The 27559-nt window shown below is 34.1% G+C and overlaps 1 protein-coding gene across 1 annotated transcript; it reads right to left on the bottom strand.

Moving 5' to 3' along the window:
• Window positions 1-1681: 1681 nt before the first annotated feature.
• On the bottom strand, window positions 1682-21701 carry LOC130246727 (BOLA class I histocompatibility antigen, alpha chain BL3-7-like). The gene is made up of 7 exons (XM_056479851.1): window positions 21647-21701; window positions 20402-20662; window positions 5034-5312; window positions 3205-3489; window positions 2746-2844; window positions 1854-1871; window positions 1682-1731 (listed from the first exon to the last, which is right to left on the bottom strand). The coding sequence occupies exons 1-7, from the start codon at window positions 21699-21701 to the stop codon at window positions 1682-1684; spliced, it is 1047 nt and encodes a 348-aa protein (XP_056335826.1).
• Between the last annotated feature and the right edge of the window lie 5858 nt (window positions 21702-27559).

The following is a 27559-nucleotide window of genomic DNA, read 5'->3' as shown; positions in this document are numbered from 1 at the left end:
CTATCGATCATCAACCCAGTTTGAATCTATCCTCTGCCAAACTTATCCTTCTTTTTCCCTCCTACACATCAGAAATACATTCATTTTCAATATGGAAATATTTGCAAACGATAAATAACTATGGTACTTAATTGATGCACTTGCTGTTAAATTGTAAATTGTAATATTTACCTGCACATTTTCCACCAACAAAGTTTAACACTTCATGAAGCTGTTTCAAACATTAAAAGTGATCTATTTGAATGTTTGAAAAAATACATTTGATTAAAATTACTAACCCTGATTATAGAGTTTTAAAGATAGGACTACAGATTGGACAAAAGTATGTAAGCAATTGAGAAAATGTGTAAAATACAAGTAATTTCGTCTCACTTGTAAAAAATAAATTTTGCTTGAGTTCTGTTTAACCAAATTTAGTTGAAAGAGCATCATTCGAATGTGTAGAAATGCGTAATAATATTAATTTCCACTAATGATATATTTTTTGAGAGATTAAACTTATGCAGGCTAGAAAATGTTCAATAAACTTATCTCATTTTAATTTATTTTTAATTTGTTCATTGAAGATGAGAAAAATGACGACTGAACTTTTAATCTCTTCCCATCTGAACAAAATCAGCTTGTGTTAATTCAGTTGAACATCCATTGTCTGTAATTTTCTAATATTCAGCTGCACATGAAGTACAAGTTATTTAACAGTTTCTGCTGTCTGAATATGAAAGACATTCTTGACTTCATGCTCCTTTGAATGAGGTTTTTTATTTCAAAATGCAATACATTACAATTTAGTCAGATTATACACAACACATTCAGGCATTTAATTTAAATGTTTAACCTCAATAAAAGGAAAATATCTTTAACTCATCTGTTCAGATGTTGATGTAAAAGTGTATCATTACTGAATGTATCATTATTTAGAACAGAAATCAACTATTACACTGTACTACAATTATGACAAAATAAAGAAATAAAATGGAAGAAGAAAATATACAAGCAGAATAAGACCCCCCCCCCACCCCCCCCCCCCCCCCCCCCCCCCCCCCCCCCCCCCGCCCCCGAAAAACTGAATGAATGGACACAATACCAGAATATTCGTTGATTATTTTCATCGATAGACATGACAAATTCAACAAATTACTTCATTTATACCATTTTTAAAAGCTTAATTTTCTAAAAGAACAAAATGTTTTTTTTTCTAGAATCAACACACAGACAGAAATTGATTTAATTACTGCTATTTTTTTGTCACGGTCAGTGATTCACAAATCTATCAGCCTTTCACAAATTCACCATCCCTGTCAGTTAAAAAATTGTGTTATGTTTTCTTCTATCAATAAAAATACATTTTAGTATTCAGGGTTTGTGATCATTGTGAAGTATTTGTACATGATAATAAACACAATAAAATGAACAAACTGAAAAACTAATTATTTTCCTTGTAGGCATAATTCACTTACAACCATAAGACAGATCTATCCCAGAGGACTATGAACCCCAAATGTAAGAGTGTGTGTGTGTATGTTCAAGCTTGACCAACAGTGTGACAAGCATCATTTTTTCAATCCATTAGTTTTCTCCCACACATCCGGTCTCCTAAAATCCAAGAGGAAACATTTTACATTTCATTCATTCGACATGACTAAGATGGTTACGCTGATACATAACTTTAATACTTACATCTTTAGGCCTGTGGAACTGCATGATCGGAGCTGTTTGATCCATCATCAGAGCCTGAAACAGAGAAAAACATTAGATACGTTATAAAAACATTACATTTAAACTGAGATATATGAAGATAACACTATTGACACATCATGATTTATTTTCAGCATTTGTGATAATGAGGAACTCACCGCTGACTGGTTTAAAGCCTGAAAAACAAGCAAAAAGTGAAAGTTTAGCAATTTCATTTAGCAAAAACGTCAACACCAAATCCACTGAGAAGAAAGAGTCCATATGCATTTTGTTTAGTTTTTATTCAGTTACAAATCTAGATATTATCAAAACTGATATAACTAGTCAAACGTAATTCAGTCAATGTATTTTACGCCCCTAACAAACAACATTTAACTTTTATTCATGCTTGTTAACCATTCATTAACATGATATATCATTAATAAACCATTTGTTTATGGAACTACACCTTATTGTAGTGCACTAATTCAACATTATCTAATGTGTTACTAATAATTGTTCATTATTCGTTCATGCATTAGCTAATATATAACTAATGCATTCATTAACACATTAATATATGTTTAGTTTACATCAGATTTAGTATGGCTGAATAAATGTGTTGGTCATTGTTAGGTCATGGTAAGTAATCTATAAATAAATGCATTAGAATATGTGTAAATAAACATAAAATTATTAGGCTTTTACAGTAAAATGGTGCATTAGAATATAGAGTAAGTTAACATTTACAAAGATCGTGTAATGCTGGGTAATAGTGGTTGTTCACTATTAGTAATTCATGCTAACTAATGTGATAAATAACACATTAATATATGTTTAGTCAACATTAACAAAGTCTAAGTGATGCTTGACAGACGTGTTGTTCATTGTTAATTTATGTTAACTAATGCATTAACTAACATTAACTAATATAGACTTATTGTAAAGTGTTACCACTTTTTATAATTGCTTTTGACATATTTAAGACTTTGAATGACCTTCAAAACTGAATTCAAGACATTTCAATGTATAATGATCTTTGGATATCTTATCATGTGAATTTATTGTCACCTTTTTTCTTCTGATACACCATATATCCAGCTACACCAATGACAACCAACAGGAGCAGAGCAGCCACAACTCCAGCAATCAAGCCAATGGGAGCTGATTCTGATGAATATGATCACATAAAACCACCAGTTTATAAAAGAGCCTGATAATGTTAAAGTCAATACTTATGAAAAATCTCAAACGCTGTCTGAGATTTGGATCAGAGGAATGTGTAAATATTAACAGCACATTTACAATAAAACAATACAGGTAACATCATACTGTGCTTCATTTTACTTTTGTAAATGTTTCCACTCTGTTGTTTATTAAAGAGTAAACTGTGATGTGACTACTTATGATTACACTCACAAGACATTTAAAAAAAAAAACATATATTGGATTACGAAGGGTAAAACCCAATGCTTTCGCAAAACTGGGTACGACAGGAGGGACTACATTCATAGTGTATCTTTCTCTTACCCTCATTAGTTAAGATTTTCTCATCTGCTGCTTTGGTTTTGCCCTGATGCTCCACCACACATCTGAACTTGTTGTTCTTCCACTCTTCAGGTTTAACATTGAGGGTGCTGGTCTTCTGGAAGGTTCCATCTGCATTAGGCAGAAGTTCTCCGAGCTCCACATCCTCATCATAATCTTGTCCATTTTTCTGCCAGGAGATCTTTATTCCACTGGGGTTAAAGCCTGTAGCATGACACACAACTGGAGAAGAAGAAGATTTCTGCAGCAGCAACACCTGAGGAGAGACTGAGAGAGGGAGAGGGAGAGGGAGAGAGAGAGAGAGAGAGAGAGAGAGAGGGAGAGAGAGAGAGAGAGAGAGAGAGAGAGAGAGAGAGAAAGATGAGTCATCATTACCACACATTTATGAGTTCTTCCCGAACTAGACTTTTCTAAACCACAAACACACTGAAGGTTGGTCTAAATTCATTTCACTGGTTAATGTGTTGTAACTGTTTGATCAAGAAGATGCCCCAGTTATTGGTTGCAGGATTTTGAAACAAATTGTTATCGAACCAGGGGTGCACTAAAAGCAATGATGTAACTTCATGGCTGAAGTAGTGACAAGTGTTGCCTGAAATCGGTCAAATATCCATCAATTGCACAAAGTTAGTTAAAATGTAAACCCTCCATAATAATGCTATAATGAGGGGGTGGAGTGACACTTTCTTATTCCTTACACAGGAGTTTTTAAACTTTTAATTTATTTTACTCCAACATAAGTTATATGAGTTATAGTTGTAATAAACAAGTTCCCTGCGATCCGTACTTAATTTAAACAAGACCTTTCCTTTTTAAAAACACTCATTGAGACTATTACACATTTTTTCTAGTATTGTAAACATAGAATACAATGACTTATAATCACCTGCTGCGTGTATGGCCATACAATGACATGATATTTTATTTTTTTGTCTATAAAGTAAATTTTTTTTTAATATAATTTATTTTACAATTTTGGATATCATCCTCAAAACTGCAGTGATGTTACCATGGGGTTGTTACATTAACATACATTACACATAGGTTTACATTTTAAATATAAATTAAAATATAAATTAAATTGAAGTTAAAATGTATGTGTTTGTTTTACAAATCTTTGGTAATGTAACAGATATTTGCTTGTAAATCATAAAAGTCTCCTATCTTAGCCACAGCTGCGTTCAGAATTGCATAAATGTTTTCAGAGTGCACTACGAAGGAAAAGTAACTGTCAGTCTGAAGATCACTAAAAATAAACTGTATTAAATAAATATGAATTGAACTGATAGCTTCAGGAAACACTGAATGACTGAACTATGTTTGTACAATTTTGGAACTTGTGCTAATGATGGTTTAACAAAACACGCCTCAGCCTGGAAATTAAGATAATTAGATTAATACATTTTTCAGAGAATACAATTTATTTCAACAGACTTGAAAAAAGAAACAGAAAACCAAAAGTAATGTGGATGTGAACTTCACAGATTGCATTACTTTATCTAGTCATCTGCATTTGTGCATTGTGTGTTTAATTTCAGGAAGATCAGACCTAGGGGTTACACATTACTCAGGCCTAAAGGCAAAAATGGCCAAACTTCAACAATTAATGAGACACAATGAAACTGAAGCTATTAAAGCTGTCACAATTACCGTGAAAGGCTTATAAATAAAATGCAAATAAAACAATATACCAATTTTTGTGCATTAGATTTGATTGAGGTAATTTGAAAAACATATGTATTTGACATAAAATAAATAAATGGATAGATTTGGGTATTTTGAGATGCTAAGAAAAAAATTATCATATGTACCTGTTTTCTCCAGACTGCTCTTTCCATACTGGAGATATTTCTGCAGCCACTCAATGCACACAGTGCCGAAGTAATTTCTGTGATTCTCAATCTTGCCTCTGTCATTGTTCCACTTCTGTACTGTGGGGATTCCTTGCTGCACTGGAGAGATGTATCTCATCTCCTTAAAATCCACAGATAGAAAGTCCTCTCCATCATAACCATACTCTCGGAACGCACTTTTAGCTCCAGTCTGATCATCCCACTCACAGCCATACATTAGCTGAACTGTGTGAACACCTGAGAAAACAGAAAAGACACAGATTAAACATACAGCAATCTGAATAACATACAAAATCATCAACAAGTTCCAATACCAGTCAAAAGATAAATAAAGTTAATCTGCCTGAACATATTTTAGGAATTTTATGAAAATAGAACATGTAAATATTATATGGGTATTAGAGTTAACAGACTGAATTTATTATAATGAGAGAAAAACACCAGTTGTTGAGTATTAAAACCAGTCAATAAACAAATGTCTTCACTGGTGGCACAAAAGAGCACAAACAATCTTAATTTATATCCAGTGAGTGTAATAGAGAGGAGAACTTATTATTATGGACTGACGAGCTTTAAAGTTCCAGTCAAATAGATTTTCAATTAAATGCACAACTTTCAGTCAACAGAGAGCAGATGATCCTGAAAATACTCCTGACAAAATGTTCAGTGTTTTTATTATTTCAGTAATAAATTCATATTTTTAAAGATAAATTTTAGTGTTTTTAATATTTCTGTAATAAATTTATATTTAACATATTCAGTGTTTCAACTTTATTATCAATTAAATATTAAATATAAGTTGGTGTAAATGTAGAATATATATATTTTATAAAAAGCAAAGAAGAGATTATTTATTATTAGGACGTTTCAACACTTTTTCTGTGAGTCGATGTATTTTAGAGATGCTTTATAAGAGTTTGGTTGAGAGCTTTGTGTTTTAACATGAATTATTATTAATATATTATTATTATTGACAATTGCCAGTTATTAAAGCAAAAAAGTGTGTTGAGGAGTAAAAATCATCAGTGTAATTTTAGAAAAAACACAAAAGAATTAAATGAGATTTATTAAATGAGAATTAAACAGAAATAAATCATAATTGAAGAGTGTTCTCTTAAATAAAACATTTTAGCTTCTGACATTAAAAGATGTTTTAAAAAACCTGGAGTCAGGATAAATGTGTGTTAAATGTGACTTGTGCTGTTATAATATGATACACTGGGGTTTGAGTGTGAGTAAAGGGTGAATTGTGTTGTTTTTAATGTGATTTGTGTGATGTTGACTGTGTTTGTGTTATTTGTTGTGTTTTTATGTGTCGATGTTGAGTTTAATTAATTCTGTGGTGAGAATAAAGACCGATTGACATTATTTGTGAATAATAAAGAGAGTCAGAGTCTGTGTAGTCAGTGCTGAAAGTCGATTGGTAAGATAATATTGAGCCAATGAGATTAAGGCATCCCGAGTTTGAGTCCTGGCTCGTGGAGCTTTCCTGATCATGTATCTCTCTCTCTCTCTCTAATATCACTTCCTGTCTAGCTACTGTCCTGTCAATGAAGGTTAAAAAAGCCCAAAAAATAAGTCTTATGCAATAAAAATATGAGTCTATATAAAGCAGCTGAATCTGCCGACTGAGACACAAAACCCCAATAATAGACCCACACACACAATCCAGCACACACGATCCAAGCAGTGGTGAACCATATATGGTTACGACGGATGTTAATGTTATTAACGTCTTCTCAGACCTCGTCATCAATACATTTATATATATTGTTAATAAATAGTGTACACAAATGGCAAAAGTGTATACTATTTCACAAATTTTTTTTTCTTCGATAGTCTACAAAACAAATCATTGTTATACAATAACTTGCCTAATTACCCTAACCTGCGTAGTTAACCTAATTAACCTAGTTAAGCCTTTAAATGTCACTTTAAGCTGTATAGAAGTGTCTTGAACAATATCTAGTCAAATATTATTCACTGTTATTAGAAATGAGTTATTAAAACTATTATGATTAGAAATGTGTTGAAAAAATCTTCTCTCCGTTAAACACAAATTGGGGGAAAAAATGTAAAAAATTTACAGGAGCGCTGATAATTCAGGGGGCTAATAATTCTGACTTCAACTGTATATGCTGATATATGGCCGTACATCATATTTCTGTATGGGACTGCACTTGAATAAAGCTTCAGCTGTAATCTGCAGTTTGTCTTCATATCTTCATTCTCTTATGATGCTTGACTTGAATGATTCCACCAGATCACTTGTAGATCTGATGGGTTTTATGTGCTACTTCATTTACGTGTCAATTACATGTTTTTGGGAGACAGACGGTAACAATAAGATCAGCCGCACGACTATTTTTATGATCGACGTTTTCTTGTGATGCTTTTGGGAAACGCAGTCTTGAGCGATCGGTGTAATCTGACTCACTGAACAAATGACTCATGAGTCACTCTGAATCATGGGTTTGACTAATAATAATAACTAGGGCTGCACAATATATCATTTCAGCATTGATACCGTAATGTGATCATTCGCAATATTCACATCACGAGTATTTGTAATGTTGAGTGGATTTTAATTGATCATTTCGCAAGTGTTCCTTTGAGGCCTTTGACTGTGTGAGGGTTTTAAAAGCATGCAGGCATAAGAAATTGTACCTTTTGTAACTTTGACAAATGAACAACAATAGATTTTATTGAACTGTTTATAAAACAAAGACTATGTGGTATTATTTTACATTTGATTATTCAATTACTGTATACCTGAACACAGTTATAACACATTAGCACCAACTTGCACTAAATAATAAGCTTAAATCTGCATGAATCTGAAACTGCGATTTTTATTTATTCGTATTGTGATTCCTTTATTCATATTCGTAGAGAAACTAAATATTAGATGAGGAAATAGTGGGCGTGGCTTGTTTTTTCTACTGCAAGCTGATTGGATGTAGTAAAGCAGGCATTCCATTAAAAAAATCGAGAAAAGAGTTTGGGGATAATTATTACAACCTAACAAAAGCCTCCTCCTCATCATTTTTGTTTGTTGTCAAAGCTGATAGCTGGAGGGGTGTGGTTAGGTATGTTAGCCACACCCAATACCTCAGACAGACCTAATCTGGGAATTTAACTGAAAACAAACAGGAACTGCATTTTCAGATTTCAATTGTAGGTTGCAAGGGCGAACTATTTCTTTTTTTCTTAATAACATGCACAGATGAACTGTTCACCACTAAAACTAGCAATGTGAGCTAACTATAGCAACACGGTTTGATTTCATGTGCACTTTAAGCTAGTTTTGTTAAAGAAAACCAGCTAAAATATAAATGAAATATGACATCAAGACGCTGGTTCCAGAATCATATCGCCTAATATTATCGACTAAGTGAACGTTCATTTTTGAAGTAACTTAATAAGCATGCCTAATGACATAACAGTGCTTGTTTCTCAATGTGCCAACTTACCACCCTAAATTAATGAATATTAAAAAAATGTATATACTATTGAGAACAGAAAGGTGAATAGTATGTACATCGAGATGCAGGGATATCGATGGGTCACACGAATCATTCATAACAGAGATTCATTCACAAACGAATCGCTCCCTCTGTCAATTAGAAGTGAAAGTTGGGGTGTTTCAGGACTAATATATTCAAGGATAATATATTCGCCTGCACACAAATACACATTGTCGGCAATTCCCGTGCAATCGACTCACTTATCCATCGATGCAGAAAACAGATGTAAAATTATGTTATTTGTAATTGAAACGAATATCTGCACCACCGGGGAAACTCCTGAAGCTCCCGATTAGGGCTGCACAATAGTTTGAGCATCGATATCGCAGTGTGTGCATCCGCAATAGTCACATCACACGATCTGCAATGTTGAGTCGGGATTATAGCTGATTCCCAACAAACACACAACATTGCCTCAATGTAGCGACCTTCCTATAATGTTGTACCAACCTTGTAAAAAGGTTGAGGATCTGCGTTGTTGCTGAAGGTTGTCACAACAGTGTCTTAATGTTGCCATCTAAATGGCTGTTGCTTTAGGTTGTGCTTAGGCTGCATGGACGACCACTGTACAACATTTACTCGTCATCAATGAACCAGTTTAAATTTCAACAGACCGCTCGGCATCTCATTCAACAACGACCGAGGAGACGTGAGCATTGCTTTATTTCTTCTTGCTAAATAAGACATCAGTGGTCATTTGTGTAGTCCTGTTGTACCAAGCTCTGATCTGTCCTCTCTTCGTCACTGCCTATTTTCACTTGTGGCTGCTGTGGATCCATCTCTGAACTAGATTCTCTGTTGGATTTGTTTATTCTCTGACTGCTTTCTACGTACCAACAACTACGCCTGGTCTTCGGCTGCGCTTCCCAGTTTGCTGTATTCTCCAATCCAGAGCTTCATTGCCCAGTGTCTGCATTTTAATTTGTTTTCTTGCTTACTTTTCTTGTTAGTTTACTTCTCAATTGACATTTTAATTCAGCCTGCCCTTTCAGTTTAATTATATATAGTTAATTATTTAATATAATCTAAACATTAGTTTATACTGTTTGCTAATAATTACATGTGTACTGTATGTATTAAAAATGTGAAATATTTAATAAAAAAGTTTGATTATGTACATTTGTGTGGCATTTTTACACTTAAAAGTTTACATATGCAGTTATTAAATGAAAAAGTTTAATTACTGCTGATTCTGTATTCTAGGCAGTTTTGATAAAAACAGAAACATTAATACATGTAGTAAGAACGTTGTCTCACAGTTGCTGAATGTTACACGACAACGTTGCTACAGCCCTCTCACGTCTTACATTTCTACGTTGTAACAATGTAGCGAGCACGTAAGTGTTGACGTTGCCATTGAAAAAATGCAACGTTGTACAGACATCGCTACAACATAGATGTGTCTGTTGGGTTATAATCAATGCAGAGTTTAATCATAACGGAGTAAAAGTTGATCATCTGCATGCGTTTTTAAATAGATTGTTCACCCAGAAATCTACTTGCTGTTTTCATTTCACCCTTTGCTTGTTTCAAATATTTATGAGTTTCTGTTTAATGCTGAACACAAAAAGACGATATTTTAATAACTCATAAACATTTCAAACATATGAAGGACGAGTAAATCAGGGGTAAAGTTAAATTTTTAAGTGAACTATCCCTTTAAGGCCTGTGACTGTGTGAACATTTAAAACATCCAGCCACAAGAAATGATAATGTTTGTAACTTCAATAAAGATCGTGTTAAATACAACGAAGACTATGCAGGGTTGATTATTCAATATCTGTACCTCGGCCTGTCAGGATTAGGCATGGGACGATAACCGTTTTCAAGGTATATCGCAGTTTGGAAAAGTCAAGGTTTTAAGACCGCCAAAATTTTCTGTAATACCGTTCCTCAGGTATACAGTTGAAGTATATATTAGAATTATTAGCCCCCCTGAATTATTAACGGAGAGAAGAATTTTCAACACATTTCTACACATAATAGTTTTAATAACTCATCTCTAATAACTGATTTATTTTATCTTTGTCATGATGACAGTAAATATTATTTGACTAGATATTTTTCAAGACACTTCTATACAGCTTAAAGTGACATTTAAAGGCTTAACTAGATTAATTAGGTTAACTAGGCAGGTTAGGGTAATTAGGCAAGTTATTGTATAATGATGGTTTGTTCTGTAGACTATCGGGGAAAAAAATAGCTTAAAGGGGCTAATAATTTAATAAAAGAAAAAATATTATCAGACATACTGTGAAAATTGCCTTACTCTGTTAAACATAATTTGGGAAATATTTAAAAAAGAAAAAAAAAATCAAAGGGGGCTAATAATTCTGACTTCAACTGTATATAAGATTTTTTATTTACTTTTTTGTTTGTTTTTTAGGACAACAGTATCTCCAGCAGAAAAAAATCTCCAAAGATGCCGTTTTAAATTGTAAAGGAATCTGTTTTTTAAACTAATGAACAGAGCAGAAGTTAATGATTCATATTCATTATTTAACCTGACATGTTTACTGCTCCATCATATTTTAAATCTTTCAAAAAATAAAATATATTGCGTTCAAAGGTGGAAAAAAAAAATTGTTTATTACGCAGACATTTAAAAAGAGTATATTTTAGAGCAGTAATCACAAGAGATAGGTGACTCGAGTCACATGACTTGACTCAAGTCAGACTTAAGTCGCAAAATTTAGGACTTGAGACTTGCTTGACAAATATCCAAAAAAGACTCGACTTGACTTGGACTTGACTGTCATGACTTGAGACTTGACTTGGACTTGATTTAAATGACTCAAAGTAACTTGTTTTTGTTAAATAAATAACTGTTTGTTATATATTATGCAAAACCGAAAGTTATTTATGTAAATATAAATTGCAAACGTTCAAAAATCGACAAAAATTTGATTGACTTGAAAGTGACTTGCTAGACCAAGCAGTGTTGCCAACTTAGCAATTTTATAGCTAGATTTAGCAACTTTTCATACTAACCTAGCAACTTTTTTTTTCAAAAAGCACCAATCAACAAATTTAGCCATTTCTAACATTCGTTTGGCAGCTTTTAGCTATTTTTAAAAAGTGACTCAAAAGAGCAGAGGCTGCAGGCTTCACCCAGTACAGTGCTAGCTCAGATTATTTTTCATAACTGTTAATTTACTGACATTTGTTAACATGTATAATTGTTGGTAATTTAGGTATCAATACATTCCAATAGTGCTATAATTGTTGTCACTTTCACAAATGTGTTCAAAAAGCGTTTGTATTACTTTTACAAATAGTCAACTATACTCTTCATACAAATCTAAATGGACATATTTCAAATAATGTTTTAGCTGAGATGTCCAGTCAATTTGAGAAAACATTAATTATTTTGTATACTACATAAAGATGTAGTTTTGAGTTGCGATTACACAATGACGTCATCACGCAAAACAATATGTTAATAAGAACCTATTTATTGTGCATCTGGATGTAATGTTTTAATATAATATAATACACGGTGCCTCAGAGAGTAGAGACATGACGGACTTACGCTTGTCAGACACAACGTGATGACGTCATTAATTTACAAATCAGTGCATGACGTCATCTGAGAACTTTTAGCTACTTTTCGGGCAGGCTTTAGCTACTTTTCATTGGAAATAGTTGGCAACACTGAGACCAAGCTACTGTATGACTTGACTTGAGATAAGCAGTGACTCGACTTGACTTGAGTCTGACAGAAATTGAATTGACTTGCTTGAGACTTGAACGTTATGACTCGAGACTTGCTTGTGACTTGGGAGTAAGACATGTGTGACTTACTCCCACCTCTGATAATCACAATACCATGATACCGTGAAACTGTGATATTTTTATCCAAGGTTATCATACCGTCAGACTCTTATATCGGCCCATGCCTAGTCATGATAAGGAATTTTGTTGTGCGATATATTGTCACAGATATTGATGTGATCAGCGATATTTTGTTGTCATTGTCAATCTGAGATGATTTGATGCCACTGATTATATAAAGATTATATACCAGAATAATGATGCTAATAGCCATAAACACTTTAAAACACACATCATTCTTAAGGTTATTTATGTTATATAATTTGATGTTAAAAAGATAAATGTCCTATTATATATACTATTAAATGTCCTATTAGGTAATTCCTCAATTATAAACTTTGACACAGACAAACGTCATTGTAAAATGGCTTTAACATTACTTGTGAACTTGTAAATAAATACTGCAACAGCAAAAGTCATTGAGGTCATCTCTAAGTATTGCACGATAACTCGATGTATTGATTATTGTGACAGGCCTATCTGCACCTGAACACTGTTAGACTCTCCAGGAAACTATCATTCACTTTTATCTTTGCTATATTTTATTCATCTACGCTTGTAAGTTATTTGTTATATATTATTCAAGACTCGCTCCCCTACAAAATCACCCCAGTCGATGTAAAATGAAGAAGCCTTTCCGAATAAAGCGGTCTCCACGTCTCAATATATAACGCAGAAATACAAAACATCGCATTTCTTCCAATGTCGTGCAGCCTTACTCCCGATCATAGATATATGTATATATGTGTATATATCTGTGGCTCCCGATGGAGATGTCCGCCACTGCACCTTGCTCCAACATTCATTTCAAAGGAGCGCTAGCCTGTACCAAGATGGCAGCTCTATTGGCGCATTCCTTCCAATAGACAACAATAGGCCAGGCGACGTCTAGTGTATAGACCTTTTTCTTCGCTGCTGCATGGAGGGCGCCATAGCAAACAGCATCTTCCGGTAGGATGCTTTGAACTTCCGTTTACAGCGTTTACAACTGGTAAATCTCGATCCGAATATGGGTGTCAGTAGCGTTTTGAGTGGCTTATGGAGAGTTTTTGTGACGCACAAGTTTGATTTTGAAAGATGTGTGTTAAAACTGTTATACGTCTGTCAGATGCGGATCAAGCGTGAGAGAAAAACGTTCTCCTAATTCAGTGTCTGTCGTCGGATAAGATGTTGAAATACAGCGTCAGTGTTCCCGAACTGTCAGCTGTTATACTGTGCTCAGAGCGCACACACAACACACGCATCACATCACTGTGTTATAAAGAGCAAACCATATTACTGGCATGAAACTTAACAGGTATGTAAGCCATGCAATTTCCAAACAATAAAAGTACTTTACTGATACTACACCGGGCTGATTTGCATGTCGATGCTAATCGGGAGCCGTTTATGTTTCATTAAGTTAGTTTGTATTGTTCAGTGTTAACCATGTGTTCTTCTGTCATTTCGAAATCGTAGCGCTGTCGCTGGGTCAGTTGGCATTTCTATGTGGAGTTTGCATGTTCTCTCCGTGTTCATGTGGGTTTCCTCTGGGCGCTCCGGTTTCCCCCACAGTCCAAAGACATGTGATAAAGGTGAATTGGGTATGCTAAAGTGTACGTGTGTGAATGAGAGTTTATGGGTGTTTCCTAGTGATAGGTTGCAGCTGGAAGAGCAGTGTAAAACATATGCTGGATAAGTTGGTGGTTCATTCCGCTGTGGCGACCACAGATTAATAAAGGGACTAAGCCGAAAATAAAATGAATGAATGAATTTTCACTTTGTGCCACTCTTTCAATCAATGTGTTAGTGGAACCGTACGTGTGTGTGTCAAACGTTTTGCTGAATAACGTTTGTTTGCGTTGGGTATATATATATATATATAAAAAAGAATGATCACTTTAACGATGACGATGCTCCAGTTGAACGGCTCAAGATGGCGTCTGACGAGAAGACTAAATGACTGGCAGTGTTTGTTTTTCATTTCTATTAGATGGCATTTTTTAAATGATCAGTCCAGGAGGTGGCGCTGATCAACAGCAGTGTTAGTTCAAAACGTTAAAAGCTTGTGAAATAGATTAAACTATCATTTCAAAGCTGTCCAAACGTGACTATTTATACGCATAGAGCTGCCGACGGGAAGGTCGAAGCATCCTCCTTACGCATGCACGCAAAGCATAATGGGTAATTTTGCGTTCTATGAAAAAGGTCTATATATCTATGAGCTTTCCTGATCCTGTATATCACTCTCTCTCTCTCTTTCTCTAACATCACCTCCTGTCTAGCTACTGTCCTGTCAATAAAGATGAAAAGAGCCCAAAATAATCTTTAAAATAAGACAGGTTTATATAAGCAGCTCAATCTGCAGACTGAGGCACAAAACAGCTGGAAAACCCTTAAGATTCAAGGACAGGTTATAAATAAGAAAAGCTGAATGCACGGATGGTTTTCCTGCACGTCTGTGTAAGTCTTTAACAGATTGTTTTATTTATTTATACATTTGTAGAGTTTTCCTCTATTTTTTTCTAGCCTTTCAAGCATATTTCATTTAATTTAAATTATTTTTGATTCATTTCTTTGTTCAGTCGTTTAACTTAGATGTGTATTTCTACTTTTCTGTTCCTTTGTTTTCTGCCCTTTTGTATTATTTCATTTATAAATTCATAAATTAAATGAGTAATAGAGTGTACAATAAAGCACAGAAGCTTTCATTATAATCACAGCTCATATAGAAATATGAGATATGGCAATAAACGCAAATGACAGAAATGACACACAAGTTCATGTTTAGATTTCACATATTTAAAATGTAAGTCATATATGCAGCGTATATTTCAAAATAGTGAAAAAATGGCCGCTTACGTACTTTTTTCAACTATTGGAATTAAAAATAGGCTACACATACAGTTGAAGTCTAAATGATTTGCCCTCCTGTGAATTTCTTTTTCAAATATTTCCCAAATGATGTTTAACAGAGCAAGGAATTTTTCACAGTATTTCCTATAATATTTTTTCTTCTGGAGAAAGTCTTATTTGTTTTATTTGGGCTAGAATAAAAACTGTTTAAAATTTATTTTTTAAACAATTTTAAGGTCAATATTACTACCCCCTTAAGCAATATTTTTTCAATTGTCTACAGAACAACTTAGTTAAGCCTTTAAATTGCAATTTTAACTAAATACTAGTATCTGAATACTATATATCTATATTATATGGCAAAAATAAAAGAAATCAGTTATTAGGAATTAGTTATTAAAACCATTATGATTATAAATGTGTTGAAAAATTCTTCTTTCCGTTAAACAGAAATTGGAAAAAGAACATACAGAGGGGCTAATAATTCAGTAAGGCTAATAATTCTGACTTCAGCTGTATATATGTTTAAATATATTAGCCACAGTTTTATAAATATGTTCATATATGGCCATATATCATATTTTTCTGCCCTGCGCTTGAATAACAAGCTTGCGCTGTAATCTTCAGACTGCCTTTATATCTTCACCTTCTTATGAAGCTTGTAGGACTGGATTTCCACACTGGATTAATTTAGGGTTGCTTGTGCTCTTTTTTGTGCCAGTGAAGACGTTATTTCTCAACAACTGGTGTTTTTCTCTCTTATAATAAATTCACTCTGTAAACTCTAATTCCCATATCATATTTTATGTTGTTTATATAGTATTTTTAAAATATGTTCAGGCAGATTCACTTTATTTTGATTATCTTTTGACTGGTTTTGGAACTTGTTGGTGATTTTGTGACAAATTAACAATGATAGATTTTATTGAACTGTTTATAAATGAAGACTATGCAGTATTATTTCACATTTGATTATTCAGTTACTGTATACCTAAATACAGTTTGACTCCTTGGAAAACATTAAAACACTGTTTATTTAATTTGCATCTTTTTCTTTATTGAATTTATCTGTGCTCGTAGATTGTTTATTATGTTACACACTCCCCTACAGAATCATCCCAATCAAACTAATATTATAATTTCTGTTCAAATAGTTATTCAACTCATTTGGTGAAATTGTATTCATTTCGCAAATTAAACAAAAAAAAGTTAGACCTTTCCAATATTGTGCAGCACTAATAATAATAATAACAACAACAATAATATAATTAATAAATTCTTCTTTACTGCAACTGTTACAGAGAAATAAATCACAGCTATAACTTGTTATATCCATATATAATTTGTACATTTATTCATAAGATATATTTCTGCAATAGGATTTATTTTCTAGAGCGCACTTCTTCTGAATCATCTTTATGTAATAAATATTTTAGATCCTTAACCCTCAAATACATCTTAACCCTCATAAATTTTGAAATATCATTTGTTACTAGAAGGCTGAAACTAAATATAATATTGATCTCAAAAATAGACTAAATTGAGCATCACTGTTACATAAAATGTATATTTAAAATATATTTAAGCCAGTAAAGTAAATGAACCGTGTGTGATTGTGTACATATTTGCACTGGAACTGTTCTTGTATTGTCATTTATTTATTTATTATATATTTTTACGTTACATTTAAATTTGAATAAAATGATAAGTAATCTGTGTGTTCATTTGAGGTTTATTTACATATATTACAATGATACAATAACAATTATTTAATCATAAATATTTGATTACATTTATTATTTTTTATCACATTTTATTCATTTAAATTTGTCAGTTGTATTGTATACACACACACACACACACACACACACACACACACACACACACACACACACACACACACACACACAGACAGTCACTTCAATATTTTGATGATCGTAGTGTTCTGTTTTTTCTCAGTTCAGTGTTTTCATCTCTGATATTTGATCATAATGAAACTTAGAGATGATGGTGGCCTGTGGAAAATTAATCCTCATCAACTGATCTCTGTTTACTGCAGAAATCAAAGTTTTTCTTGACATTTTTGACAGTGTGAAACACTGAAGAGTTTTTCTCTCTCGTTCTCTTCATCTGCTCTGATGGATTTACAGCAGATCTGTGGATTTACTGCTCATGCTAAACACTGCTTTTAACGTTCCCCATATCAAATTGACATACAAGTTCATATTGGATTAATATTTTTTGTTTGTATTATTTCTGTGTTAAAATTAATATTTCTGAAGATCATATCCAGTGTTTTATTATTTCTATGACCATGGTCAGTGTTTTTTACTATTTTTATGTTAATATCAATATTAATGATGAACATTTTCAGTGTTTTATTCATTTATTTTTAGCATAAAAATATACTAGTTAAATATGTTACAGTTTTTCTTGGTGGCTTTGGTGCACTCACAACACTATTTGCACAACAGTTAATGCATTTCTCAAAACAATTAGTCATTTGTGCACATCATAGTAGCAGTTTCTCATTCCTTCCAACAAATTGCAAATGCTTTTGGACATGCATCAATTGCTTTCATGCAACTTCCTGCTGTTTTATAACATTATCAATTACTTATGTCAGTCAAAATTAACTAATCTTGTGAATCCTGAATAGTCATTCCATATAAAACTAATAGTCCTCATTTCATTACTTGAGTCATTACATACAAAAAACGTTGAACAAGCTGTCAAAATCTGTCAAGCTAATTGAATAAAAAAAATTGAATCTTTTTTTTTTTCCTGAAAATGTCTTCTAAATTGAACAATTTCATGAATGATTTACAGACCTATGCATGTTGTAGGTTCAGTTCTAATGTGTACTGCAATATTGTTTCCAGTTGTGCACAGCTCTACCCAAAGGAAGTTTATGTTTGTTGTAAATAAGGGTGTATTTCTTCTTTTGCACAATGCTGTGAATAAATTTGAATTGTAAAGAGCAAATGCAGTAAAAAGGTGAAACATACACATTCAGTGTTTTGTACTCAGATATCTCACTAAATGCAGTGATGTCTAACTTAACTGTAGTTTTCAAATGGCTGTAAAAATAGTATATAGTGCTGTCTTGAGCATTTTCTGGAAGTGTCACCAAAATCTGACTTTTATGCAGTGGAATACAGAAATTACAGAGTAAACTGTCATAATGAAAACATGACTAAGCCATTTGACTATCTTGTTCATTAACAATGGTGTCAGGACTTTTTATCTTGACGACACTGACACTTTCATTGACATGAATACTTGCTTTTGAGGAATGAGCTATCCATTTTGAGCAAGTGACATGCTTTTGCAGGTTATCAACTAGGTTTTGCAGCTTGTACTAATTGTTTTGAGAAATGCATTAACTGTTGTGCAAATGTAAATAGTGTGAAATGCACCAAAGCCACTGAGAAAAAATGTAATCTAGGCAGCACAGTGTCACAGTGGGTAGCACAATTGCCTCACAGCAAGAAGGTCACTAATTTGAGCCTCAGCTGGGTCTGTTGGCGTTTTTTGTGTGTGGTTCTCCCTGTGTTCTCGTGGGTTTCCTCTGGGTGCTTCAGTTTCCCCCACAGTTCAAAGAAATATTATGTGGTATAGGTGAATTGGGCAAGCTAAATTGTCCGTACTGTATGTGTGTGAATGAGTGTGTATTTGGCATCCGTTGCATAAAACATATGCTGGATAAGTTGGCAGTTTATTCCGCTGTGGCGACCCCAGATTAATAAAGGGACTAAGCCGAAAAGAAAATGAATATTAAAAGGCACATAGTTTACCCCTTTTTTCATAATTAATACAAGTCTTTTGTGTCCCCAGAATGTGTCTGTAAAGTTTCAGCTCAAAACACCCTTCAGATTATTTATTATAGCTGTTTGAAGTGTCTATATTATAGCTGGGAAAAAAGTTGTTGCTGTATTTTTGTACTAGGCCTTTAAGGCTAGTCCTTCCCGCCCACCGTTCCCACGTGCCTGTCAGCAATCGCCGCCCTCGGCTGCCTCAGGAAGCAGATCTCACGTAACAGGTGTGAGAAATACTACAGTAAGAACTTTAACAATCACTATTTGATGCATTTTTTTGTGGAGTTGCAACAATGAGTCACAAACAATGTCATTACAAAGTTCACGCACACACACAGCAAGGACACAAACACATAGCGCAGACACATACACACACACACATAGCGCAGACACATACACACACACACATAGTGCAGACACACACACACACACAGAGAGAGAGAGAGACACAGCGCGTTAAGCTTTGCACTCGTTTTGCTCGCATATGTGGCAGGATACAGGTTAATCCTCACTGCTGTATGGATATCTGTTATGTTAATGTACAAAATAAACCTGATTTAACGTCCACAAACCGCGATTGAAGCGTCTTCTTTTATAATCGCTTTGCGCTCGTCCTGTCTTGTTGATATGATTATACACGTGACCACCGGACATGTTAATAAGCGCAGCTGTCAATCAATATTGGTGGGCGGAGGGACCGCACTCCTACGTAAAGTTGCGGTCGATCTGAAAACCGCTCCAATTGGTCCACCGTTTTTATGTTGTTAAATTGAAAAAAAAGGACTGGGTGTGTTTATTTCACCCCAATATGACAGTTTATACACTATACTTACACACATTTCTGTCCAAACAGCTTGAAAAGTAGATTTTTTACCATAGGTGCCCTTTAATCTATATTTTATTATCATAGATAAACTGTTAAATAAAAGCATGGAGAACTGAAATCTGCTGTACAATAGTTGTATTCAGTGTTTAATTGTTTTAATCTTCTGTCTCTGACTCTATATCTCTATAGACTATCATCAGATGCCGTCTTTATTCCTTGGCTAGACATTTGGTTATTTATGTCTTTTGTCTAGCTTTAATACATGACATTTAACTTATTTGTTTAAAATATCTTATTTTTAAATGTTAGATTTTAATTGATAAATAATGCAGATATATTTATTTATTTATTTTTAAAATGAAGTAACTTGATCTGACCTGTTTTCCTAATATATAGCACACAACATTTTTTGGTACTGTTTTAACTGTAGAAACAAATAAGTCAAAATCCAAAAGACACAAAATAATATGAATGAAACAATTATACCCTGTGTTTGGTTGAAGCGCTCCCTTAAAATGTTAACGTTGTTCTTGAATGTTTCAGTATGGCCCAGTAGAATGTTAGTCTGACGCTCTTCATATTCTTTCCCAAGATTATCTTCCATCCACTGGAATTGGCTCTTAAAGTGGTTGGTCTTGCTGTCAAAGTACCCCATCAACTGATCATCAATGAGATTCAGTGCCACAAACTCTGGAAACTCAGTCAAACCAGATGTTCCAGTGTAATAGGCTTTCCAACTGTGGGTTGCTGAAACAATAATGTCAATTTTGAGCTTATCATGGTAAACCACATACAAATAAAAAAATACATGAAAAAATACATTTCAAAAACATGAAATGTAGAATACATTTTTTAGCAAATATTCATTTATTTAAATATATTACAGAATACATCGTACATTGTATCACAGCAGTCCACAGACTTTGTCAATGTCATAGTTTTAAAAGAAAGTCAAGTACTTTAGTGCACCAAGTATATTCTAATTATAAATATAAAATAATTACATCCTCTATTATAATAAATTACAATTTTAAATGTTAAGTATTATATAGCCTACAGTTGTTAGTATTTATCCATATACTGGTTAGTGAAATAATGTAGGCCTACAGTTAGAAAAGGTGCCTTTAATAAATAGGCTACACTGCAGATCTACAAATTATTATAGATAAAAATTCAATCATTAGTCTGATAATAACATATAAACAAATTTATGAAGGTTGAATACCTGCTTTTTTCCTGACCAGAATCTAAAGTTATTTGAAGTGAGAAAAAAGGAAATGTCAACGAATAATAAAAATTTAGGTTGGCTTTTGTTTTACTGCCATCTAGTGGGTTTTACAGAAAGTGCACAGCATCATGTCTGATAAACACGCAACCGAACGCACCTAACTGTAATCGTACAATAGAGAACATGTAACTACCATTTCTTCTTCAAAAAAAAAAAATTTTATACAAAATTTTAAAAACAAAAAAAATGACTACTTTAAATTGTTAACCTTTTTGTTGTTAATTACTCATCATTGTTTTTAAATATAAATGCCGTCAATGCTTTTAGGTAACCAGAAGAACGACTTACGTTAGCCTACTAATTAAGTTCACACATTAATTGGTGAGCCTAATTATTTAGCATCTATTAATTTTTCCCAATATTTATTGAAATTTGCGATTTTCTTACATACATTATAAATGCTCAATTTCAAACATCCACATTTAAAAGAAACACTCACTCACCACTACTGGCATATTGTAGACAAACGACCAGAAGCAGACCTGTTAGCGACTGCATTTTTCTGTTTTTAAGAGATTCAGAATACCAACTTCTTTCCTTCTTAAATCCCCAATTGCGATTGTCCTCTTTCTGGGTCAGACTGAGAAATATGAACCTCCAACCCCGCCTTCAATACAACGCACAAGTAAATACTGGCCATTAGAAATTCAGAGCTGACGCTACGTCAGAAATAACCAAGGTAAAATTCTAAACCCAGGATGACTTCGAAAGTGAAAGAATACAATCAAAATACGCGGTATGTTTTAGAACTGATTTCGTTGTTTATTTTGTCTTTTTATTAGCTCACTTATTTTAACATATTTCATTGGATGTGAGTGAATTTCAATTGGTTAACAGTGTTGATTAAATATTCAATAACGCACATCACCATCAAATCAGCTATTACTTTACTCTAAAACCACTGTGCATTTTAATTAATCTCAGCTTTTTCATATTTAAACTTTACATGTTTTATTTACACCACCAGCCCAGTAACACCTATAACCAAACCTCACCGTAGACAACTATAATGACAAAAAAGCAGTATTTCATGGTCTATGCTGTATATCATCAGCCTCTAATGCATATTATTAGTTTGCCTATCACCATTGCTGTTTATTGTTATTATGCCTATTATTTACGCTGTATCAATTGCTTGTTGGTTTTCACCACTACATGGACAACTGTAAAATTTAATAAAAACTATTAAATTTGTTATAGGCGACGCGGTGGCGCAGTAGGTAGTGCTGTCGCCTCACAGCAAGAAGGTTGCTGGCTCGAGCCTCGGCTGGGTCAGTTGGCATTTCTGTGTGGAGTTTGTATGTTCTCCCTGCGTATGTGTGGGTTTTCTTCAGGGTTCTCCGGTTTCTCCCACAGTCCAAAGACATGCGGTACAGGTGAATTGGGTAAGCTAAATTGTCCATAGTGTATGTGTGTGAATGAGAGTGTATGGGTGTTTCCCAGTGATGTGTTGCAGCTGGAAGGGCATCCGCTGCGTAAAACATGTGCTGGATAAGTTGGTTCATTCCGCTGTGGATGTAAATTTGTCTGCATTGTCTGTAATACACAAACAATAAATGTCATGATTCAAATTATTAATTTAAAAAAAGACTTGCTGACTACTAAGTTTGAAAGTCTCTAAAAAGTAAAATCAAGAGCAACAGTAAAATGGCAGAAGGCATATATTTTATTAATAATTTATAGTAGGCCCTGTACATGCAGGGGCCCTACCTTGCTCTAAATAGTAGTGTATAGTCATGGCAAACCAGCCCACAATTATTTTATTTCCTATTAAATACAATGAATGAAGCAGAAAAGTAAAGCCTGCTTTATTCTACTTGATAACTGTCTGAATGATTTGGAAATTTTAAAACAGCACTGATAAACTGATTTTATCAGCAACTGATAAAATACTAATTGTAGGAGACTTTAACATCCACATAGATGACGCTAACGACACATTAGGGCTCGCGTTTACGGACTTGCTGGTCTCACTAGGAATAAAGCAAAATGTTATTGGTCCAACTCATCGCCTAAAGCATACACTAGATCTAATTCTGTCTTATGGAATTGAGGTCATTGATGTAGACATTATACCACAAAGTGATGATATTACAGACCACTACCTCTTACTATATAAGCTGTGTTTACCTCAAATTAGCAGATCCGCTCCGATATATCGTCCTAGTAGAACTATTGTTCCATCCACTAAAGATGAATTTATAAACAACTTACCTGATCTTTCTCTACTGCGAAATGCACCCGCAAACGCAAATGACCTTGATGTAGTAACCAGCAGTATGGATGCCATCTTTACTAGCACTTTAAATACTGTGGCACCCATCAAACTAAAAAAGGCTAGAGAGAATAAAACTACACTGTGGTATAATAGTCATACCCGCGCTCTCAAAACAGCAACCCGTGCCCTGGAACGTAAATGGAAAAAAACTAATTTAGAAGTCTTTAGAATTGCATACAAAGACAGTATGTCCAGCTATAGGAGGGCTTTAAAATCTGCCAGGGCGGAGCACCTGCGCAAACTGATAGAAAATAATCAAAACAATCCTAGATTCTTATTTAACACCATCGCTAAATTAACAAATAATCGGTCATCTTTGGAACAAAACGTTCCACCGCAAATTAGTAGTGATGACTTCATGAATTTTTTCAGTGATAAAATAGATGGCTTTAGACAGAAAATAGGAGATATTAAACTTTCTACACCGCCTTATACTTCAGATCCAGTAAACACGCCTCTGAATCTAAATAACCTACAGTGCTTTAAAATCATAGAACAGGAAGAGCTAGACAAAATTATAAATAGCTCTAAATCAGCTACGTGTATATTGGACCCAATTCCAACAAAGTTACTGAAAGAATTGCTACCTGTTATAGGAGAACCTCTTCTTAACATTATCAACTCTTCATTATCTTTAGGCCATGTTCCAAATCCTTACAAGTTAGCTGTTATTAAACCTATTATTAAGAAACCACAACTGGAACCCAGCAACTTAGCTAATTATAGGCCTATTTCAAACCTTCCATTTATATCTAAAATACTGGAAAAAGTTGTTTCTGCTCAATTATGCTCCTTTCTGCAGACCAACAATGTTTTTGAAGTGTTTCAGTCAGGTTTCAGAGCTCATCACAGTACAGAAACTGCATTAGTGAAAATAACCAACGATTTACTCTTAGCTGCTGACCAAGGGTGCATCTCGCTATTAGTTCTACTCGATCTTAGTGCGGCATTTGACACCATTGACCATGGTATCCTTATTAATCGCTTAAAGTCTACAGGTGTCCAGGGACAGGCCCTACAATGGTTTAAGTCATACTTATCTGACCGTTACCAGTTTGTAAATATAAATGGACAGCCTTCACAAATCAGCCCAGTAAAATACGGGGTGCCTCAAGGATCAGTTTTAGGCCCTTTACTGTTTACAATATACATGCTACCCCTGGGAGACATTATTAGAAGACATGGGATCAGCTTTCACTGCTATGCAGATGATACTCAATTATATATTTCAACTAAACCTGACGAGACGTCTAATCTGTCCAAGCTAACTGAGTGTATTAAAGATGTTAAAGACTGGATGACCAACAATTATCTTCTCTTAAACTCAGACAAAACAGAATTATTACTTATTGGGCCTAAATCCTGTACACAGCAGATCTCACAACTCGATCTACAATTAGAGGGATACAAAGTTAGCGTTAGTTCTACTATAAAAGATCTGGGTGTCATATTAGACAGTAATTTAACTTTTAAAAATCATATTTCCCATGTCACAAAAACTGCTTTCTTTCATCTGAGAAATATCGCTAAGTTACGAAGTATGCTATCCATCTCAGATGCAGAAAAGCTAGTCCATGCTTTTATGACTTCTAGGCTGGACTACTGTAATGCTCTGTTTGCTGGCTGCCCAGCATCCTCTATTAACAAACTTCAATTAGTACAAAATGCAGCTGCCAGAGTTCTAACCAGGTCTAGAAAATTTGATCACATCACCCCAATTTTATCCTCCTTACACTGGCTGCCTGTTAAGTTTCGTATTGAATTTAAAATATTGCTTCTTACATATAAAGCTCTAAATAATCTAGCTCCTGTTTATCTAACCAATCTTCTGTCTCGCTACAATCCAACTCGCTCTTTAAGATCTCAAAACTCAGGACTTCTGGTAGTACCTAGAATAGCAAAGTCGAGTAAAGGAGGTCGAGCCTTCTCATTTATAGCTCCTAAACTCTGGAATAGCCTTCCTGATAACGTCCGAGGCTCAGACACACTCTCCCAATTCAAAACTAGATTAAAGACCTATCTGTTCAGTAAAGCATACACTTAGTGCACCACTTAGGGGGCTTCCACACAGGTTATGCATCTTGCTGATATACACTGTGAACATCAGCTACGCTAATTATTTTCTTTATTCTCCATTTCCACCTGGGGATACTCTTCCCGAGGCCCTCAGACTATGCAGAGTCACTGATTCGATCCAAGACCAGCGACGAGATGATCCCAAGGTTTCCATATCCTGGACCTGGCCGAATCCTGAACAACTACTGCGATGGTCATGGAAGAGTGGAGAACATGAGACTGTTTCCTATGACGCTCCAGAGACAGACGAGTCTTCGCTGAGGCCAGCTTCCAGCCTCCGCCACTGAGACTGCTGCTCTGCACAAGACGTTTGGCCAGCGGAGAAATTAAAATGGTCGTGCCCAACTGAGCCTGGTTTCTCTCAAGGTTTTTTTTCTTCACTTCCGCCTTTAGTGAAGTTTTTTTTCCCTCTCCGCTGTCGCCACTGGCTTGCATGGTTCAGGATCTGTAGAGCTGCGCATCGTTGGATTTGCTCTTCAATATTTGGACTCTCAGTAGTGATTATTAAACCACACTGAACTGAGCTAAACTGAACTGAACTTAAACACTACAAACTGAACTACATTGTTCCTATTTACTGTGACCTTTTATGTGAAGCTGCTTTGACACAATCTACATTGTATAAGCGCTATACAAATAAAGGTGAATTGAATTGAATTGAATTGTTTTATAAACAAGCTGCTTCAAAAATGAAGTATTAAACAATCTTTAAAACAGGGTCATTTCTACTTTGCATCCTTCTGGAGTGTTTAAAACATATTCTATTTATTTAACAAACAGATTAAAGATTTTATAAATAATTCTAGGTTGAGTTTTTTTATACATTCCAAAAGTAAAAACCCCTGCAATTAAAACAACACCGAACAATAATTATCCAAAAAGTAAAAATGCATTACTAAACAAATTAAATTAAATTAATACAATTTACATTCTGAACTCATTAAAATTCCAAGACACAACAAAACCATTAACATTATACAATGCAAAGATTGATCCATAAAGAATAAAGTCAATAAGCAAATAATACAAAGTAAATATGAAAAATATTAATATAAAACAATATTAATATAAAAACATGAAATACTGGCTTAATGTTAATACCCAAACACAAACTTTATTATTCCCTTCAGTCACCTACCCTGTTCCTTACATTTAGTTTTGTTTATATATAATCAGTTGAAGTCAGAATTATGAGCCCCCCTGAATTATTAGAGCCCCAGTTTATTGTTTTCCTCAATTTCTGTTTAACGGAGAGAAGATTTATATTTGTAAACATAATAGTTTAATAACTCATTTCTAATAACTGATTTATTTTATCTTTGCCATGATGACAGTAAATAATATTTGTCTAGATATTTTTCAAGACACTTCTATACAGCTTAAAGTGACATTTAAAGGGTTAACTAGGTTATTTAAGTTAACTTGGCAGGTTAGGGTAATTAGGCAAGTTATTGTATAATGATGTTTTGTTCTGTAGATAGTCGGAAAAATTTATTAAAAAGGTCTTATAGGTCTTAGTGTCTTATAAAATTATATTTTTGAGATGCAGTGTCCAGAGCTTGATTATTAAAGTATGATTAATTCAATTAGAAGATAACTTTTATGAACATGTCTCAGGAAAAAACATTACCCGTGTGCAAAATATGTCAGGGGGCAGCACGGTGGCGCAGTGGGTAGCACAATCGCCTCACAACAAGAAGGTTGCTAGTTTGACCCCCGGCTGGGTCAGTTGGCATTTCTGTGTGGAGTTTGCATGTTCTCACCGTGTTCGTTTCCTCCTGGTGCTCTGGTTTCCCCCACAAGTGAATTGGGTAAGCTAAATTGTCTGTAATGTATGTGTGTATGTTTGGATGTTTTCCAGTGATGGGTTGCAGCTGGAAGGGCATCTGCTGGGTAAAACATATGCTGGATAAGTTGGTGGTTCATTCCACTGTGATGACCCCAGAATAATAAATGAACTAATTAAAAAATGAATGAATGTATGTAAACAGAAAATATGTCA

This window comes from Danio aesculapii, chromosome 19 (assembly GCF_903798145.1).
Source record: "Danio aesculapii chromosome 19, fDanAes4.1, whole genome shotgun sequence".
Classification (NCBI taxonomy): domain Eukaryota; kingdom Metazoa; phylum Chordata; class Actinopteri; order Cypriniformes; family Danionidae; genus Danio; species Danio aesculapii.
Note: the sequence above shows the minus strand (reverse complement) of the source record. Positions and strands in the feature narration are given on the sequence as shown.